This window comes from Eleutherodactylus coqui, chromosome 3, assembly GCF_035609145.1.
Source record: "Eleutherodactylus coqui strain aEleCoq1 chromosome 3, aEleCoq1.hap1, whole genome shotgun sequence".
Taxonomy (NCBI): domain Eukaryota; kingdom Metazoa; phylum Chordata; class Amphibia; order Anura; family Eleutherodactylidae; genus Eleutherodactylus; species Eleutherodactylus coqui.
This window is the reverse complement of record NC_089839.1, coordinates 80,182,108-80,203,018: the sequence shown is the minus strand read 5'-3', so window position 1 is coordinate 80,203,018 and position 20,911 is coordinate 80,182,108. Positions and strand designations below refer to the sequence as shown.

Here is a 20,911-nt window from a genome sequence, read left to right as displayed (position 1 = left end):
GTGCCCTGAAAGCCGGTGGGTGTTTCCTCCATTATAGGCCTAGCCATGTGTCGTATAAGCTGTTTGGGCCTACATTGGGGGTAGAAACAAAGAAACTGTCCTCACCTTTATGAAAAAAGTGTAAATAATTATATTTATTTTTCACTTCTCTTATAATAATTTTTGCAAAGAACTGTGCGGTCAGAATGCTCAGTATACACTTAGATAAATGGGCTAAGCGGTATAGATTTTAAAATGGGGTCATTTGTGTGGGGGGGGGGGCATTATATTGTTTTGGCAGCTTGATGGCTCTACAAATGGGGCCAGGAATTTATTCAGTAGTGCCCTGAAAACTAATTGGTGTTCCACCCATTATAGGCGCAGCCATGTGTCTGTAAGCAGACTGGGGTTACCATGGGTATGTTTCTGAAAACAGGGGTATCCATTTTGGGGTGTAAGACTTCATTCATCTGTGTGCTGTACAAAAAAAACTGTTTTTAAAGTTACACAAATGCCATAAAAAATGAAAAGCGTAATTGTTTTTCTTCTGCTTTGCTTAGATTCATTCAAGAACTGCAAGGTCAAAATATGCAGTACACCGCTAGATTAATTCATTAACGGATCTAGTTTTCAAAATGGGGTCATTTGTGGGGATTCTCTATCCCTTGACAGCTCAAGGGCTCTACAAGTGGGCCTAACACACCTTAAAGCAAAATTTCTGTTCTGAAAGCCACCAGCTGCTCCTTTAAGGAAAAAAGGGGTATCCATTTTGGGTGTAAATAGTGGACATTATGTACACCCTACTCAGCACAGTGAGACACATGTAGGGTTCCAGAAGGTAGTAGTCATGGGATTCCCGTGATGACATGGTTTCACCAATGGACACAGACGTGGCGACGACAGATGGAAAGAGACACACATTGTGTTTCAATGTGCAGCCACTTCACAGAAAGTGGACTCTCTGACCTCGTGGGCTGACATCACTCTGGAGCAACATTTCAGACCGCAGAAGTCACTCACCAATGAGGGAGATCTAATAATAAGTGTTAGGCCTCCTTCCCACGAATGGATTTACGCCGCGTAATTCGCGGCGAAAATCCGCTGCGTTGCCCGCTGCTATTAGGTTCTATTGAACCTAATAGCACAATGCTCACGATGCGGAATTTCACCGTGGAATTCCGCACCGTGAAATCTCCCGTCCTCACCCGCGGCATGCTCTATTTGCCGCGGGTGTACACGCTGACGGCTTCCATTGCAGTCAATGGAAGCCGTCCGTTCACACTATCTCCCGCTGTAACAGAGCGGAAGATAGCGTGAAAACGCTTTCCCGCCTACCGCCGCCGCGTCATGTGACGCGGTGGGTGTGTCACATGACGCGGCGGTGGTGGGCGGGGAAGCGTCTTCACGCTATCTTCCGCTGGTAAGTATGGGGTCTCTGGGGGGCGCCGTGACGGGCCTCGCCGCGAAATATTCCGCGGCGGAGCCCGTCACGCTCGTGTGAGGCCGGCCTTAAAGGGGTTGTCCCGCGAAAGCAAGTGGGGTTATACACTTCTGTATGGCCATATTAATGCACTTTGTAATGTACATTGTGCATTAAATATGAGCCATACAGAAGTTATTCACTTACCTGCTCCGTTGCTAGCGTCCTCGTCTCCATGGAGCCGTCTAATTTCAGCGTCTAATCGCCCGATTAGACGCGCTTGCGCAGTCCGGACTTCTCCCTGGTGAATGGGGCCGCTCGTGCCGGAGAGCTGCTCCTCGTAGCTTCGCCCCGTCACGTGTGCCGATTCCAGCCAATCAGGAGGCTGGAATCGGCAATGGAACGCAGAGAGCCCACGGTGCACCATGTGAGAAGACCCGCGGTGCATCGTGGGTGAAGATCCCGGCGGCCATCTTACTAAGGTAAGTAAGATTCGGGTAAGTACTATCCGTTTTTTTTTTTAAACACATGCATCGGGTTTGTCTTGCGCCAAACGGGGGGCCTATTGAATTAAAAAAAAAACCGTTTTGGCGCGGGACAACCCCTTTAATGTATAAATGTCTGTTTTTTACATCTTGTAATTGTGCTTGAAAAGGGCACCTTCGTGCGCCGAAATGCGTTGTACATTGTTTCTGTTGTTTCAATGTCTTAGTTTAAGGACTACAGTAAAGTTTTTGAGTGTTTTTGTTTTTTCTTGGAATTTTCCGGAATCCTTATGAGCGCAGAGAATTTTTTACAACTTGTTTGACTAGTCTCATAGAAGTCAATGGGAATGTACAAATGCATGCAAAATACGCTAAAGCTAGTCTCACACAGGCGATCGCGATTTTGCAATGAGAAAATCGCAGCAAAATTGCATCTTTGTTAGAGATGAGCAAACGTACTCGCCCGAGCTTGATACTAGTTTGAATATTAGCGTGTTCGAGATGCTCGTTATTCGAAACGAGCACCACGAGATGTTCGAGTTACTTTCACTTTCATCTCTGAGACGTTAGCGCGCTTTTCTGGCCAATAGAAAGACAGGGAAGGCATTACAACTTCCCCCTGCGACGTTCAAGCCCTATACCACCCCCCTGCAGTGAGTGGCTGGCGAGATCAGGTGTCACCCGAGTATATAAATCGGCCCCTCCCGCGGCTCACCACAGATGCATTCTGACAGAGATCAGGGACAGTGCTGCTGGTGCCAGAGCTGCTATAGGGAGAGCGTTAGGAGTATTTTAGGCTTTAAGAACCCCAACGGTCCTTCTTAGGGCCACATCTGACCATGTGCAGTACTGTTGAGGCTGCTTTTTGCAGTGTTGCACTTTTTTTTTTTTTTTGTATATCAGCCGTGCAGAGCATTGCATCCAGAGCATTGCGTCCAGCAGTAATTTTACATAGTCCAGGGCCAGTAGTGGTGAGGCAGGGACAGAAGACATATACAGTCTATATAGGCAGTGGGCTTTTCCAAAAAATTTTGGGAAAAAAATCTATTTGGGCTGCCTGTGACCGTCCTGAGTGTACTGCGTCTCTGCTGGGGGTAGTTGTCCTAATTCATACGCAGCCAGCTAAGTGTTACAGCAGGCTTGCGCAAAATTCTTTCCTGGCTCTGCGTTGCCCGTCACATCACCGCTGTATTCCTGTCCAGAGTGAAACAGTCTGCAGTAATTTTACATAGTCCAGCGCCAGTAGTGGTGAGGCAGGGACAGAAGACATATACAGTCTATATAGGTAGTGGGCTTTTCCAAAAAAATTTGGGAAAAAAAATCTATTTGGGCTGCCTGTGACCGTCCTCAGTGTACTGCGTCTCTGCTGGGGGTAGTTGTCCTAATTCATACGCAGCCAGCTAAGTGTTACAGCAGGCTTGCGCAAAATTCTTTCCTGGCTCTGCGTTGCCCGTCACATCACCGCTGTATTCCTGTCCAGAGTGAAACAGTCTGCAGTAATTTTACATAGTCCAGGGCCAGTAGTGGTGAGGCAGGGACAGAAGACATATACAGTCTATATAGGTAGTGGGCTTTTCCAAAAAACTTTGGGAAAAAAAATCTATTTGGGCTGCCTGTGACCGTCCTCAGTGTACTGCGTCTCTGCTGGGGGTAGTTGTCCTAATTCATACGCAGCCAGCTAAGTGTTACAGCAGGCTTGCGCAAAATTCTTTCCTGGCTCTGCGTTGCCTCTTACATCACCGCTGTATTCCTGTCCAGTGTGAAACAGTCTGCAGTAATTTTACATAGTCCAGGGCCAGTAGTGGTGAGGCAGGGACAGTGAAAGACATATACAGTCTATATAGGCAGTGGGCTTTTCCAAAAAAATTTTGGAGGAGCAGGCAAACTCCCAGGAACTGTTCCCGGGCCCCTGCCCAGAATGGGCAGCAAGGGTTCCGAATCCTCTCCCACTGGAGGAGTTTGTTGTGACAGATGCCCAACCTTTTGAAAGTTCCCGGGGTCCGGGGGATGAGGCTGGGGACTTCCGGCAACTGTCTCAAGACCTTTCAGTGGGTGAGGAGGACGATGACGATGAGACACAGTTGTCTATCAGTGAGGTAGTAGTAAGGGCAGTAAGTCCGAGGGAGGAGCGCACAGAGGATTCGGAGGAAGAGCAGCAGGACGATGAGGTGACTGACCCCACCTGGTTTGCTACGCCTACTGAGGACAGGTCTTCAGAGGGGGAGGCAAGGGCAGCAGCAGGGCAGGTTGCAAGAGGCAGTGCGGTGTCCAGGGGTAGAGGCAGGGCCAGACCGAATAATCCACCAACTGTTTCCCAAAGCGCCCCCTCGCGCCATGCCACCCTGCAGAGGCCGAGGTGCTCAAAGGTCTGGCAGTTTTTCACTGAGAGTGCAGACGACCGACGAACAGTGGTGTGCAACCTAAGTCGCACCAAGATCAGCCGGGGAGCCACCACCACCAGCCTCACCACCACCAGCATGCGCAGACATATGATGGCCAAGCACACCACAAGGTGGGACGAAGGCCGTTCACCGCCTCCGGTTTGCACCGCTGCCTCTCCCCCTGTGCCCCAACCTGCCACTGAGATCCAACCCCCCTCTCAGGACACAGGCACTACCGTCTCCTGGCCTGCACCCACACCCTCACCTCCGCTGTCCTCGGCCCCATCCACCAATGTCTGTCAGCGCACCATCCAGCCGTCGCTAGCGCAAGTGTTGGAGCGCAAGCGCAAGTACGCTGCCACGCACCTGCACGCTCAAGCGTTAAACGTGCACATGGCCAAATTGATCAGCCTGGAGATGCTGCCGTATAGGGTTGTGGAAACGGAGGCTTTCAAAAGTATGATGGCGGCGGCGGCCCTGTGCTACTCAGTTCCCAGTCGCCACTACTTTTCCCGATGTGCCGTCCCAGCCCTGCACGACCACGTCTCCCGCAACATTGTACGCGCCCTCACCAACGCGGTTACTGCCAAGGTCCACTTAACAACAGACACGTGGACAAGCACAGGCGGGCAGGGCCACTATATCTCCCTGACGGCACATTGGGTGAATTTAGTGGTGGCTGGGACCGAGTTAGAGCCTGGGACCGCTCACGTCCTACCCACCCCCAGAATTGCGGGCCCCAGCTCGGTGGTGGTATCTGCTGCGGTGTATGCTTCCTCCACTAAACCACCCTCCTCCTCCAATGCAACCTCTGTCTCACAATCAAGATGTGTCAGCAGCAGCACGTCGGCAGCAGTCGGTGTCGCGCGGCGTGGCAGCACAGCGGTGGGCAAGCGTCAGCAGGCCGTGCTGAAACTACTCAGCTTAGGAGATAAGGAGATAAGGAGAAGAGGCACACGGTCCACGAACTGCTGCAGGGTCTGACAGAGCAGACCAACCGCTGGCTTGCGCCGCTGAGCCTCAAACCGGGCATGGTCGTGTGTGACAACGGCCGTAACCTGGTGGCGGCTCTGCAGCTCGGCAGCCTCACGCACGTGCCATGCCTGGCCCACGTCTTTAATTTGGTGGTTCAGCGCTTTCTGAAAAGCTACCCACGCTTGTCAGACCTGCTCGGAAAGGTGCGCCAGCTCGGCGCACATTTCCGCAAGTCCCACACGGACGCTGCCACCCTGCGCACCCTGCAATATCGGTTTAATCTGCCAGTGCACCGACTGCTGTGCGACGTGCCCACACGGTGGAACTCTACGCTCCACATGTTGGCCAGGCTCTATGAGCAGTGTAGAGCTATAGTGGAATACCAACTCCAACATGGGCGGCGCAGTGGGAGTCAGCCTCCTCAATTCTTTACAGAAGAGTGGGCCTGGTTGGCAGACATCTGCCAGGTTCTTGGAAACTTTGAGGAGTCTACCCAGATGGTGAGCGGCGATGCTGCAATCATTAGCGTCACCATTCCTCTGCTATGCCTCTTGAGAAGTTCCCTGCAAAGCATAAAGGCAGACGCTTTGCGCTCGGAAACAGAGGCGGGGGAAGACAGTATGTCGCTGGATAGTCAGAGCACCCTCCTGTCTATATCTCAGCGCGTTGAGGAGGAGGAGGAGCATGAGGAGGATGAGGAGGAGGGGAAAGAGACAGCTTGGCCCACTGCTGAGGGTACCCATGCTGCTTGCCTGTCATCCTTTCAGCGTGTATGGCCAGAGGAGGAGGAGGAGGATCCTGAAAGTTCTCTTCCTAGTGAGGACAGCCATGTGTTGCGTACAGATACCCTGGCACCCATGGCTAACTTCATGTTAGGATGCCTTTCTCGTGACCCTCGCATTACACGCATTCTTGCCACTACGGATTACTGGGTGTACACACTGCTCGACCCACGGTATAAGGAGAACCTTTCCACTCTCATACCCGAAGAGGAAAGGGGTTCGAGAGTGATGCTATACCACAGGTCCCTGACGGACAAACTGATGGTAAAATTCCCATCCGACAGCGCTAGTGGCCGAAGGCGCAGTTCCGAGGGCCAGGTAGCAGGGGAGGCGCAGAGATCAGGCAGCATGTACAGCACAGGCAGGGGAACACTCTCTAAGGCCTTTGCCAGCTTTATGGCTCCCTAGCAAGACTGTGTCACCGCTCCCCAGTCAAGGCTGAGTCGGCGGGAGCACTGTAAAACGATGGTGAGGGAGTACGTAGCCGTCCTCCGTGACGCCTCTGCTCCCTACAACTACTGGGTGTCGAAGCTGGACACGTGGCCTGAACTCGTGCTGTATGCCCTGGAGGTGCTTGCTTGTCCTGCGGCTAGCGTCTTGTCAGAGAGGGTGTTTAGTGCGGCTGGGGGAATCATCACAGATAAGCGTACCCGCCTGTCAACCGACAGTGCCGACAGGCTTACACTCATCAAGATGAACAAAGCCTGGATTTCCCCAGACTTCTCTTCTCCACCAGCGGACAGCAGCGATACCTAAACAATACGTAGGCTGCACCCGCGGATGGAAGCATTGTTCTCTATCACCATAAAAAACGGGGACCTTTTAGCTTAATCAATCTGTGTATAATATTCATCCTGCTCCTCCTCCTGAAACCTCACGTAATCACGCCGAACGGGCAATTTTTCTTAGGCCCACAAGGCTCATTCATATAATTTTTGTAAACAATTTTTATACGTTTCAATGCTCATTAAAGCGTTGAAACTTTCACCTGAACCAATTTTTATTTTAACTGGGCTGCCTCCAGGCCTAGTTACGAATTAAGCCACATTAACCAAAGCGATTAATGGGTTTCACCTGCCCTCTTGGTTGGGCATGGACAATTTTTCTGACGTACATTAGTACTGTTGGTACACCAATTTTTTGGGGCCCTCGCCTACAGTGTAATCCAATTAATTTTTAGCCCACCTGCATTACAGCTGACGTTACATCAGCTGTGCTGGGCACTGCAATGGGATATATTTATGTACCGCCGGTGGGTTCCAGGGAGCCACCCATGCTGTCGGTCTACACGAAGTTGTAACTACATGTGTCCACTTCTAAAGAACCCCAGTCTGACTGGGGCATGCAGTGTGGGCCGAAGCCCACCTGCATTAAACATGACATTACCTCAGCTGTGATGGACAATGCAATGGGATATATTTATGTACCGCCGGTGGCTTCCTGGCAGGCACCCATGCTGTCGGTCCACACGGAGTTGTAACTACATGTGTCCACTTCTAAAGAACCCCAGTCTGACTGGGGCATGCAGTGTGGGCCGAAGCCCACCCCGAAGCCCACCTGCATTAAACATGACATTACCTCAGCTGTGATGGGCAATGCTATGGGATATATTTATGTGCCGCTGGTGGCTTCCTGGCACCCACCCATGCTGTCGGTCCACAGGGACTTCACAATAGGGAGTTGTACCTGCCTGTGTCTATGAATTAAAAAGCCCGGTCAGGTTGGGGCATGCAGTGTGGGCCGAAGCCCACCTGCATTTAATCTGACATTAGCTCTGCTGTCCAGGGCACTGCAATGGGATACATTTATGTACAGCCGGTGGGTTCCAGGGAGCCACCCATGCTGTGGGTGCACACGGAATTCCCATTGCGGAGTTGGGGATTCCCAGTTGTACTGCCTGTGACTATTTATAATAAACCGCGGTCTGACTGGGGCATGCAGACACCTTGACAGAATGAATAGTGTGTGGCACATAGGTTCCCCATTGCTATGCCCACGTGTGCAGCTCCTGATGGCGGTGGCACAGGATTATATTTCTCATTGCTTCTGTACAGCATTGTGGGCTATCGCCCCGCCCCTTTTAAAGAGGGTCGCTGCCTAGCCGTGCCAACCCTCTGCAGTGTGTGCCTGCGGTTCCTCCTCATGGCAGACGCACTTATAAATAGACATGACAGTGGCGTGGCATGAGGGCAGCTGAAGGCTGCGCAGGGACAATTTGGTGTGCGCTGTGGACACTGGGTCGTGCAGGGGGGGGGGGGTTGGGCAGCATGTAACCCAGGAGAAGTGGCAGCGGAGTGTCATGCAGGCAGTTATTGTGCTTTGTTGGAGGTAGTGTGGTGCTTAGCTAAGGTATGCATTGCTAATGAGGGCTTTTCAGAAGTAAAAATTGTTGGGAGGGGGGGGGGCCCACTCTTGCCGCTATTGTGACTTAATAGTGGGACCTGGGAACTTGAGATGCAGCCCAACATGGAGCCCCTCGCCTGCCCTATCCGTTGCTGTGCCATTCCCATCACTTTCTTGAATTGCCCAGATTTTCACAAATGGAAACCTTAGCGAGCATCGGCGATATACAAAAATGTTCGGGTCGCCCATTGACTTCAATGGGGTTCGTTACTCGAAACGAACCCTCGAGCATCGCAAAAATTTCGTCCCGAGTAACGAGCACCCGAGCATTTTGGTGCTCGCTCATCTCTAATCTTAAACTTATATTTACTTTTTTTACACTATTATGCGTCGCTGGTATCAGGTAGATAACGGCGATCGCGTGACTAGAGGGGCACCCCGTGGCTCCCCCTTTGACAGCTCCAGGTTGTCGTTACCTCCAGTAACTGACAGGATGGAGTTGTCAAGTCTATAGCCCACATGGCTTTAATCCTCAGAGCGAGTGTGTTTTTACTGTCCTGGGGATTAAATCCCACTAAACCAGGACATAAAAGGTCTATGGGAGTAGTCACTAAGGGGTTAAACTGCAGTGTTGATTTCAAAATGGAATGAGTCAAGGTATGCTGAGGATTTTCTCTGTGAGTTTCATCTTTTGTAATACACAGAATAAAAGCATAGTGAATCCACACCAAATCATGTAACAGATGCGAGTTTTGCTTCGGATTTGTTACAGATTTTCAGCAGTAGATTATACATCGCGTATGGAGATAACTTAAAGTTTTAAGTCAATTTCACTTCAAGTTTGGGCTTAAAAAACACTATAGATGGATACAGTATGCCTTTAAGGAACACGGCTGGCAGGGAATGATGGGACTTGCAGTTCCACAGTGTTTAGAATTCACACATCGCTAATACAATTTCCAGGCAACAATAATAAACAATTGCACTACACAAAAGGAGATATTAAGTGTTTAATAGGCACAATATATGTGGCTCCAAGGGCAGCTTCTGCATGCAATATTATGGAAGCAGTTTTCCATTTCTCTCAGACAGCAGTATTCAGTACGACTGATCTTGCTATTATTTTCCTTTGTTAACGACAATAACCATATTGCAGCTCCTTGATGTTGTTTCTCCATGGAACGGTTAAAACGCCAAATGTGCACCTCTACGGAAAAAGAAAAAAACAAGATTACAAAACAAATGTCTGAATATGACTAGTAACATAGAGTTGTACTGAGATCACAACCCCTGTTCATATATCCTACTAGAGCATATGGACATCATCGTGTAGGGCCTCCTGCTCAGGACCCCCATGCCCCTCTGGGAGGTGAAATCGAGAGCAGCTCTACCAGAGCAGCTTCTGTTCTGATGGACTTTAAGATGTTCTTGTGAAATACGACATTTGACAGGACAACTCAGTATCTCCTCAGAAAATGGTGTTTATTTTATGTGCGCACAGACCATGTTGGATTAGCATCTAAAAAACAGAGTGCCTATACGAAGAAATTCTAACAACCTTACGCCGTGTGGGCTGGCCTAATCAGAGATTCATAACTATTGGTTAACACTTGGAGGAAGAGGTAAGGTAGAAAAAATTTACTATCATTCTTCTACGAGAAAAGTAGTAGGGGGGGGTCGAATGTAAGTTGGGCTATCTTGGTATCCAATTACAACAGTGTGAGTAGAGAAGACTACATTATACTTCAATTTTCCTGGCTAATAACAGAGAGGCAATATCAGTTCAAGTACATTAATTCTTCTATGTCCTCGTATCACACTTGTATTACAGAAAATCTATATGTCTCAATGACCATTATTTAGCACTATATTGATGAGACAACCCCTTTAACATACCTTATTAGGACTAGCCCTAGGCAATACAGTCTGCTACCTGACCAATAATCCTAATAAGTCACTTGCCTAATGTCACACAAGTTTTTTTTTTCTTCTGAAAATGCAGCTTTTTTCACATTGCCAGTAGGTCTGAGCTTGTCCACCACAAACCATGGAGTAAGTGATGGTGGAAGCCATACAACAGGTTGTCAGAAGCTGGACCAGAGACCCAGTGGTCCAGAAGTGCCAAAGTGATGAAGTACAGTAAGATCACAGAGCTGAAATCTATGGCACAATGAGTGGCTACTGGCTGTAAATTGTAATGGCCACACAGAGTCCTTAGGATGGGTTGTGTGCGATTCGAGACCTTTAGGGCAAGGGAGATGACTGGAGCATCAGCAGCTGTTTGTGAAACAACCATTTTTTTCTACCCTATGTATTCATAGTTGCTTTTTTTTGACCACTTTAACATCATACATGCTCAGTAACATTTTTCACTATTGCTTTAAAAACATTTCTTCCATCATGTCTTCAGAAAGGATTTACCTTTTTTGTGATGTTTGCACATTCTTCCATAGTAGATTCATTTACAGGGCCGTTATAGACAAGTGCTTCAACTTCAAACATATATTTCATACCAGCAACTACCTAATGTAAAGAAAGTGTGAAATTGTTATTACAGAAAACCAAGACTGTAATTAGAGGCAGAACACTAAATGTAATCAATCGAGGCATTAAGTTTTCAAAGAGTTTTTGCTCTTCTAATCGCCATTTAATCTTTTGCTCAATCCACCAACCAGTCTGCGCACTCCGCTCCGCTAATGAAATCAGATTAAGTACCCCTTTAATTCGGACCTCTCTTTCTCACCTCAAAGACTTCTCCAGAGCAGCACCAGTCCTCTGGAACACACTACCCAAAATTATCTGGGCAATTCCTGACACACAAAACTTCAGGTGTGTTCTAAAAACGCATCTTCAGGGAAGCATATGTGGTGGGCCTATTAGTGGGTAATCATGATTGTTTTTCTTTTCTTTGGTTCAAGACACCAGTGCCCTTGGACACGATTTATAGTAGTGAGTAGTGAGGTGCTGAATAACACAAGCAGCCAGATATTGTGCTTAATTTGCAGTAAACACGGTGTTATTATTAAGTCATACAGGGAGATGAGTTAATTCTCTTCAACACACACAGTAAGTAAGGCCGGCTGCACACGGCCGTGACGGGCTCCGCCGCCCGTCACGGCGCCCCCCAGAGACCCCCAAACTTACTTGAGGATCCAGCGTCCTCGCTCCCACATGACGCTTTGGCGTGACCCGTTGCAGCGTCATGTGACACGCCGGCCACGTCACATGACACGCCCACCGCGTCACATGACGTGGCGGCGGTAGGCGGGGAAGCAGTTTCACGCTATCTTCCGCTGTGCTACAGCGGAAGATAGCGTGACGGACGGGCTTCCATTGACTGCAATGGAAGCCGTCCGCGCATACACCCGCGGCAAATAGAGCATGCCGCGGGTGAGGTCTGGTGATTTCATGGTGTGGAATTCCGCGGTGGAATTCTGCACCGTGAGCACTGAGCTATTAGGTTCAATAGAACCTAATAGCTGCGGGCGACGCAGCGGATTTCCGCCGCAAATTACGCGGCGGAAATCCGTTCGTGGGAAGGAGCCCTAACTAACGATATCTGCAGCGAATTACCAGTGAATTATATACAATTTGCAACAATGAAGACACTTGTGTATAACACATTTATTTACTGGGAGATTACTTTGAATTTCTTTTCTCCATCCCTCTTCATATCTACATCTCTTTATCTCCTTCTCTTCATCTCAGCTCTCTCTTATCTCTCCTGTCCTCTGCATCTCTGCATCTCCTCTTCTCCTCACTGCGACACCTCACTCTCCTTGGACAGCAGACTTCCCTCTACTCACTGTCACAGCTGATTCTCCTTCTCTGCTTCTCTCTGTTTCTGCACTTCTCTGGTTTTCTCCTACTTCTCTATTTCATCTCTCTCCTGCGACTGTTTTGTCCCCTTATATATCGCCTCTGTCTGCAGCCAATCACAACCTATTTGGTTGCTAGGCTACCTGCATCACCTGAGTCTCTAGGCATTTTATCTATCCTGTGCAGCTGAAAAAAATGACCTAACTGTTTGATAGGTCACCTACATCACCTGTGCAAAATACTCAGATTAAACCCCTAGGGCCGCTAGAAGCGCTATGCAGTGCCCTTTTTCAGGCTACTATACATACCATATCCCCAAACCAAACCCTTTTACTCCTCCTGATAACATGCTCCCTGCCCTTGCTGACTGCAATTCCTGCTAGCCATAATCAACTGCCCGCTGCAGTCATACCGATTCAGCCACCACACAGCTTAAGTCTGATACATCTCCAGCCCCTTTACCTTCTATATCATGCATTTGTAGTATGTAAGCTCGTTGGAGCAGGACCCTCACCCCTACTGTTTCCATCAATTGATTACTACATGTAACAGTGTTTTTTGTAATTTTGTTTTTTGGATCTGTTCTCCCCGTTTTGTAAGCACCGCAAAATATGCTAATGCTATATAAATAAACATTATTATCATCTAATAGTCTGTGAGTGTAGTGGCTTGGAATGGACACTACAAAAGCCTTTATATAATTACATTTTTAACTATTTTTGAAACTTTACATTTGTATTTATGATATTATTATTTTGGTGATTGGGAAATTAAGTGGTTAAAAAGAAAGATTAAGTATAATCTGCCCAACATAGTAACATAGTAACATAGTATGTAAGGCCGAATGAAGACATTGTCCATCTAGTCCAGCCTGTCTATCCTACTGTGTTGATCCAGAGGAAGGCAAAAAACCCCAAGGCCAGAAGCCAATTAGCCCTTTTGGTGGAAAAATTCCTTCCCGACTCCCTAATGGCAATCAGACTGTTCCCTGGATCAACCCCTAATAGTTCCTACCTGCCTGTGTACCAGGATTGACACTTAACCTAATATTTATATCCTGTAATATACTTCTTCTCCAGAAAGACATCAAGTCCCCTTTTAAACTCCTCTATCGATTTTGCCATCACCACTTCCTCCGGTAGAGAGTTCCACAGTCTAACTGCTCTTACAGTAAAGAACCCCTTTCTGTGTTGGTGATGAAACCTACTTTCCTCTAATCGTAGCGGATGTCCTCTTGTTACCTTTGTGGTCCTGGGTGTAAACAGATCACGGGAGAGATCCATGTGTTGTCCCCTCATGTACTTATACATGGTTATTTGGTCGCCTCTTAACCTTCTTTTTCTAGAGTAAATAGTCCCAATTTGGATAGCCTCTCTGGGTATTCCAGTCCCGTCATTCCATGTATTAGTTTAGTTGCCCTTCAACAACCACCTTATTTCTCCATTGGCTGTCAGCTGTCCTTGTTCTCATTGGACATTCTGCCTAACTGCAACTTAGGGAAAGTCAAGCATGGCATAACCCGGAGGAGAAGGCAGGAGAAGTTTTTAACCCTTTCTGCCTTTTCCTTTGCAGAGTACACAGCGCTCATAGGGTACTGTGTACTGAAAGTGAAAGTGGAAGGAAGTCTTCCGCTCTGGGAGCCTGGGGGGTCATGTGACCGCCGGGCTTCCCTGCTACAACAGAGCTGGAGGGTCATACTAGACCCTGGCCAGTTCTTCCAGTGTCTAATGTCACTGCAGGGATTGTTTTCCCCTGTAACTGGGGCTCCTATGGATGCCCCAGCTACAGTGGAAAAGTGTCAAATAATTTTTTTTTTCCAAAAAGTGAATGTTCCCCAGAGGTCTTTCATGACATCATGGCGGACACAGATAGTAAAAAACATAATTACATACATCAGTAAAACAAAATAACAGAATAAAACAACAATATTACATAAGAAAGAAAATAACCCAAAGCTGACGCCAACCAAAACCATTGCCTTACGCACCCTGTAAACCAAAACCATACATATTATATATCAAAACGCCCAAAACATATAGAGGAACCCATTTCCGTACTTTATTTTAGTATAAATATACTAAATGAAAAAAAAGAACTATAAATGTTTAAAAAATCATTTTTTTAGCATTTTACCCCCTAATAAAACTAAAAAACAGAAGGAAAGTCAGTGAAAAAGATGTTTTTAAAAAATCGCCCTATATGTCACGGAAAGAAAAAACAGCAAAAATAATTTTTGGTAGCTAAAGGAAACAAAATACGGCAGTGAAACTGCCACACGGGTAAAATCCCTAAAAAGTGTCTGGTCCTTAAGGTGCAAAACAGTTTGGTCCTTAAGGGGTTAAAATAATGATAAATAGCAGTCAGTACTCTGCTTCCATTATTTACAATGATTATGATTTCCCCCATATAGAGTTCATCTCTTTTAGTAGGATTTTTCTGACATTTCCTTAATTGTATTTTTCTGCAAGTGTGGTGACCCAAAACTGACCTTGGGCTAGGGAAGATGGCGGAGTAGAAGAATTACTCTGTCACAGGTGGCTCTACCATTCTCTTCTGCGAAACCCCAAGTGTAGTTAGCCCAGCCACACACAGGACCTATAAATAACAGCTGTGTAGAGAACCTTGAAATTACCTGTTTGGGCCAATAAACATAACATCCCATGGTCCTTAACACTTAACAGCACAAAGAGGCAAACATATAGACACACTACAGGAGGTAGCTATTAAAGTGCTGCGGGGGGCACTAATTCTGGGCCACTACATAAGAGGCTTCCAAGAGACCTATAGCAACATTCAAGGAGCATGTCACAACCATCTCCCATATTCTTCATATGTCTGGGCTGTGGGGTGGAGTGACAAAACGGAAGCTTTATCTAACAAAGAAAAACATCCAAGCCCTGATATGTTTTGCCAAAACCTACATCAAATCTGCCAAAAGTACATGGGAGAACGTGTTATGGTCTGATGAGACCAATGGGGAACCTTTTGGCCATAATTCCAAAAGTTGTGTTTGGTGCAAAGAGAACAGAACACCATACCCGCAGTGAAGATGGTGGAGGCAGCCTTATGCTTTAGGGCTGTTATTCTGCTGTTAGAACATGAGCTTTATTCAAGGTGGAGGGAATTATGAATAGTTCCAAATATCGGTCTATTTTGGCACAAAACCTTCGGGTCTCGGCTAAAAAGCTAAAGATGAATTTCACATTTCAGGATGACAATGACACAAAGTATACCTCCAAATCACCAAAAGAATAGATTTTTTAGCTTGGTTCCAATATACAAAAAGGGGTCTAAAAGAGAGCCTGGTAACTACAGGACCTAGATAAACTGGGAGCTTGAGTAGAAAAATGGCAAATGAAGTTCAATATTGATAAATGTAAGGTTATACACATGGGCACGAGAAATGGATGTCACCAATATACACAAAATGGGGTATTGCTAGGGAAAAGTGATATGGAAAAAGACCTGGCGGTACTAGTGGACCGTAGACTTAATTGAAGCAATCAATGCCAACCAGCTGCTGCAAAAGCAAAAAACGTCTTGGGTGCATTAAAAGAGGTATAGGGGTGAGGGACGAGAACATTATTCTTCCAATATATAAGGCACTTGTCAGGCCCCACATGGAATACTGTGTACAGTTCTGGTCACCGGTGCTCAGGAAAGATGTTATAGTGCTTGAGGGGGTTCAAAGAAGGGCAGCTAAATTAATGAATGGAATGGGAGTGTAGTGGTCCAGAGGGTCCTCCAGCATAGTCACATCAACTTGGTCCTGTCACACCTGTCTATGCACTTTCCATAAGCATAGAAGGTGCTGCGCGTCAGAGAAACTCTATTTTTCGCCTTCCCAAGCTAAGAGCTTAGTGTTGGAAAATAGCTAGTTACGTATTGGCTGCCTGTCACACCTCCACTGATTGGTGAGTGAGCCCAAGGGCGGGAAACCTTTACATGGCTTCCTATGCAGAGTGGGTGGAGAGAAGAAAGTGCGGGAATTGAGAATGGAAGTGAAGGAGGAGTCAGAGTGTGTGGAAAAAGAAGAGAGGAGAAAGTGAGAGAAGTTGGAGGAGAAAGGTGTGTGCAGTGAGTCGTGGTCGGAGAGGAAGAGAGTTAGCAAGCCAGCTGTGTGAGCAGAGTTTCTCTACAAAGCCAGCAAGGATAGCGAGGTTCGCTCCCTTGTCTTTCCTGCAGTGAGGAGATCCAAGTTGGAAGCCAGCGTTCCACAAAACAGTGACTTTAACTACCTGGTGAATTCAAAGCCAGGATTAGCTCAGTGGCCATCTTAAAATTCCACCTAACACCTGCATCTTACACCTCCAGTAAACCCGCCAGCTAACTAGTACTGAGGGGAAATCTTACTGAACTACTTCTAGGAGTATAGAGAGGGAGCATTGAAGCAATTGTCTTAAATTACAAATCTACTGTGCTCAACATGCTCAATTCCTGCAAAATATATGTGCCCATCACTCCCTTCTTCTCCACCCCACTGCAGTAATGCGGCTTGATCTCCAAGCAAATTGTGTAGTCCTTCATGATATTCACATAGAATAAATCCAAAAGAAGTTGGCCATCGATGGTGTGAATGAACTAAGCCTTTATTGAAAAAAAGTGTCACAGCATTGAGCTTAAAAGGGATGTGTTTCAGTCAGTAGCAGACCTTGGTCACCCTCGAGTTTGTGTTTGCAAAAAGTACAGTAAAATGGACCAATACGTGAGCTAAAAATGCCAACGCCCCGTGAGTGTGCCCTTAATGTCAACATTACAGTTACCCCATCACCACCTCTCCCACCTCCTTTTCTTTTAGCCTGTGCACAATGTGAGACCAGTGTTGCCGACTCCCCAAAAATTCCTAAGGGAAGGGCATGAAAAAAAATGTTTTTTAACCTAGAGAAGCTTTTACAGGTTATTATGATTGTAATTATCATCATTTTACAATTCACAGAAAACACTGCAGATGCCTTTATCTTCGTATTATAAGCTACAGACATATATGACTTAGAATAATTAAGGTTCATTATTGTTTTCTAATGTGTCTGTAAAAAAATGTTGGTTGTCTGTGATTTTTTGATGAGTTGACAGAAAAAAAAAGTTAAAAATTATGTTGGCAATAGAGATGAGTGAGCATACTCGCTAAGAACAATTACTCGATCGAGCATTGTCCTTAGCGAGTACCAGCCCACTCGGAAGAAAAGATTCGGATGCCGGCAGGGAGCAGCGGGGGAGAGCAGGGAGGAACGGGGGGAGATCCCTCTCTCCCTCTCCCCCCCCCCCCCCCCCCCGCCCCGCTCCCCCCTGCTCACTCCCACAACTCACCGCTCACCCGCGCCGGCAGCCGAATCTTTTCTTCCGAGCGGGCAGGTACTCGATAAGGACAATGCTCGACCGAGTAATTGTCCTTAGCGAGTATGCTCGCTCATCTCTAGTTGGCAACCCTGTATGGAACATCCCTCCATTGTACAGAAAGGGTTTACCTGTGATGGCCATGATACAAGTAGACACATAATCACCTGACTACAGAGGGTAAACCCTTACTGTGTATCGTATGAGTGCAGTAAAGCTGACCATACATATTCAACAACTGTTGGACGAATGATCGCTCGTACCACAGCTGTATCCTCTGGTTGCCCCATACACATGAACATTCGACTTGGCTGAAAGTTTGCATGTTTGGAAAGCAGGCTGGCTTATCTCTCAGGAAACAATCAGATCAGACATTCAAATTCCACATCTCAAGTCCTTCTTTCCCTCAACAGTATGTGATGGCGGAAAATGAAGCTGCCCCAATATGCACTAGAACATTGTTTCCCAACTTCAATGCTAGGGGCACCCCGACAGGTCATGTTTTTAGGATATCCTATAGTAAGAACACCTATGACAATGTCTGAGGCACTGACAATAATTACATGACCTGTGGGTGCGTGGCTTAGCCGAACACTAAGATGGCCGCTTAGTCCAGAGCTCTGAGCTCTTCAAAGCGACGGAAAAGCTACTGAAACAGCTGAAAACTTACCCCGCTGTCAGCGTTTGTATTCCAGCTGATCCCCGATGTCACACCGCAAGTCGACCCGAGCCCATGCAGGACGGCTGGAGGAGTCCTCCATCACGAGCTGCGGCGGCCGCCCGCGGGATACTGCAGCTGAAGTCCCGATGTCGCTGTGCTCAGCGCACGGAGAGGGAGAATCCCCAACCTCTCACTCCTCTTCTCCACAGGACCTGTCACCCGTCCGAGAGGAGGTTTCTGAGGTGAGCACGCTGCATAAAGACATCTAAGGAGAATTACCCTAATGAACAAGCACAAGGTGCTCACAAAATGGTGCCTGCCATCCAGAACAAGGGCTTCTCCTATGTCTCTCCATCTGCTAGCCCTCTTAAACAACGCCCCAAGCTAACAGGAGAGCAGGCAGAAAAAACATATATGCCTCCTATAAATGACTGCATATCCTCAATGCTCACAAAGGAGAAACCGGCAACAGAAGCCTTTATAAAAGAAATGGTAGTGGCCCTAAGAGATTCCCTTGACTTATCCTCTACTCTGAAAACAAATTTAACGGAGTTCGACGAAAGGGTCACCCATACAGAAAATAAAATGGGACAGCTTACCCATTCACATAATAAACTCATTGATTCCCACTACACGCTAGCAGAAGAGGTAGAATCGCTCAAAACTAAACTGGCAGATATGGAGGACAGGAATCGTCGTAACAATATCAAGTTTAGGGGAATACCGGAATCTATTCCGCCATTAGGAATCACCAAATATCTTCAACAACTAACACAAGCCGTGATCCCTGAAGTTTCTCCTTGGGACTTGATTATCGACAGAGCCCACAGGCTGCCCAAGCCCAAATAATTACATCACCTGTGCAGCACTGAAGAAATCCTGAAAACATGACCTGTTGGGGTACCCATAGGAGTGTAATTGGGAAACACTGCACTAGAAAGCCATCCATCTTCACTGTTATTGGCGAGTTGAGACGCAAAAAGTCTAATGTGTACGGGGGAACTTAAAGGGGTTGTCCCGCGAAAGCAAGTGGGGGTATACACTTCTGTATGGCCATATTAATGCACTTTGTAATATACATCGTGCATTAAATATGAGCCATACAGAAGTTATTCACTTACCTGCTCCGTTGCTAGCGTCCTCGTCGCCATGGTGCCGTCTAATTTCAGCGTCTAATCGCCCGATTAGACGCGCTTGCGCAGTCCGGTCTTCTCCCTTCTCTTGGGTCTCGGCACGAGTGGAGTTCTGGCTCCGCCCCCTTCTACGCATCATCGCGTAGCTCCGCCCCGTCATGTGTGCCGATTCCAGCCAATCAGGAGGCTGGAATCGGCAATGGAACGCACAGAGCCCACGGTGCACCATGGGAGAAGGCCATCTTCGCAAGGTAAGTAAGAAGTCACCGGAGCGCGGGGATTCGGGTAAGTACTATCCGTTTTGTTTTTTTTAAACCCCTGCATCGGGTTTGTCTCGCGCCGAACGGGGGGGCTATTGAAAAAAAAAAAAAACCTGTTTCGGCTCGGGACAACCCCTTTAAATCATTGTGTATCAGAACTCATTACTAACCTGCTGCCGTGATTGGATAACCTTGTTAATCTTAATGATGTAACCATCTTTGCTCAGCTTGTTGTATTCTTCTTTGGCAAATTGTAATACACTCTTTATATTTTCATCATTTGCATCAACATCTGTCCATCCTCCTGGAAGGTTGATGTTCAGGATTCTTGCAGAGACTTGTGAACATAGAGCCAATGTGACTACAAGGCACACCTTCCAGAACACAGCCATCTCTGTTGGTTATTTTAGGAGTTCTGTGTTCTTTGTCTTTGCAGTTTCTGTTCTTCTTTCAGAGTGTGCAGAAGAGCCGGTTCTTCTGTATTTAAAGAGATGAAAGCCAGTGTTTGCCAAGTCTTAGTGGATCACATGTTTGCCATCCAGCCAAGAGATTTCAAGGAAACATTTCCAAAATACGTGAAAGGCTGATACGTTTTTCTCTTGTCATAATGATATGTTGTACTTATGGCTTAGTAGGACCGAATGAAAAGATCTGTCAAGCATATACAAATAAGGAACGTTCACGTCTAAAGGTAATTTTAGTATACTGCATATTTTGAGCTGTAAATTACTGACCATAGGCGTTAATTAGAGTCTTCTGGGAAGCCAAAGGGAATGATTCCTGTCAACACAGGACATTTGCTTATTCACTTGTCCATGTTGTCTTTATTGCACACAGGACCCATCCTGAATAAGGCTGTGTTCCCATCGCATTTAGTAGATGTGTTTGACGTATATGCTAGAGCAGTGACCCCCAAACTTTTTTGCACCAGGGACCGACTTCAAGCAAGATAATTTTTCCATGGCCCAGCAGGGGTGGGGCTTTGGTAATATGGGGGCGGGGTTAAGGAGGACACCTGCTGTGACTCACCCCCGGCGACAGTCTGTTAGCTTAGCAGGGATGTCAGCTCCCGTCCGACGGGCTGAGTGCTGGCTTGAGTGTTGGTGGCGCTGTTACCGTGGGCTGCGTTCCTCCTGAGACAGGTGAGACAGTCACATAGCACGGCAGCGCCCCCAGCCAATCACAAGCTGGGGGCGTCTACAAATGTCAAGACTGCTGTATTATGTCGCCATCTATAAACTTCCAGTGGCGACATAATACAACAGTACCGGCTCCCTAACGCAGAAAGATCGCACCCCCCGCATAATGTTCTCTGCCAGGAGCCGCGCCTTTTGAGGCC

At 47.2% G+C, this 20,911-nt stretch overlaps 1 protein-coding gene across 2 annotated transcripts in view; it reads right to left on the bottom strand.

The window, feature by feature from the left end:
- Positions 1–9,361: 9,361 nt before the first annotated feature.
- The window catches only part of LOC136620797 (cystatin-like), a 29,702-nt gene continuing 18,152 nt past the window's right edge, over positions 9,362–20,911 (bottom strand). Inside the window, exons 2-4 of one of the 2 annotated variants that reach the window (XM_066595790.1) lie at positions 19,743–20,049; positions 10,787–10,888; positions 9,362–9,572 (exon numbers count right to left, since the gene is read on the bottom strand). In XM_066595790.1, coding sequence (XP_066451887.1) covers positions 9,498–9,572; positions 10,787–10,888; positions 19,743–19,964 — 399 coding nt within the window. In that variant the 5' untranslated portion in view covers positions 19,965–20,049 and the 3' untranslated portion in view covers positions 9,362–9,497. Of the gene's footprint in view, positions 9,573–10,786; positions 10,889–19,742; positions 20,094–20,911 lie in introns of those variants that run through there. The other variant, XM_066595791.1, reaches the window with a different exon arrangement.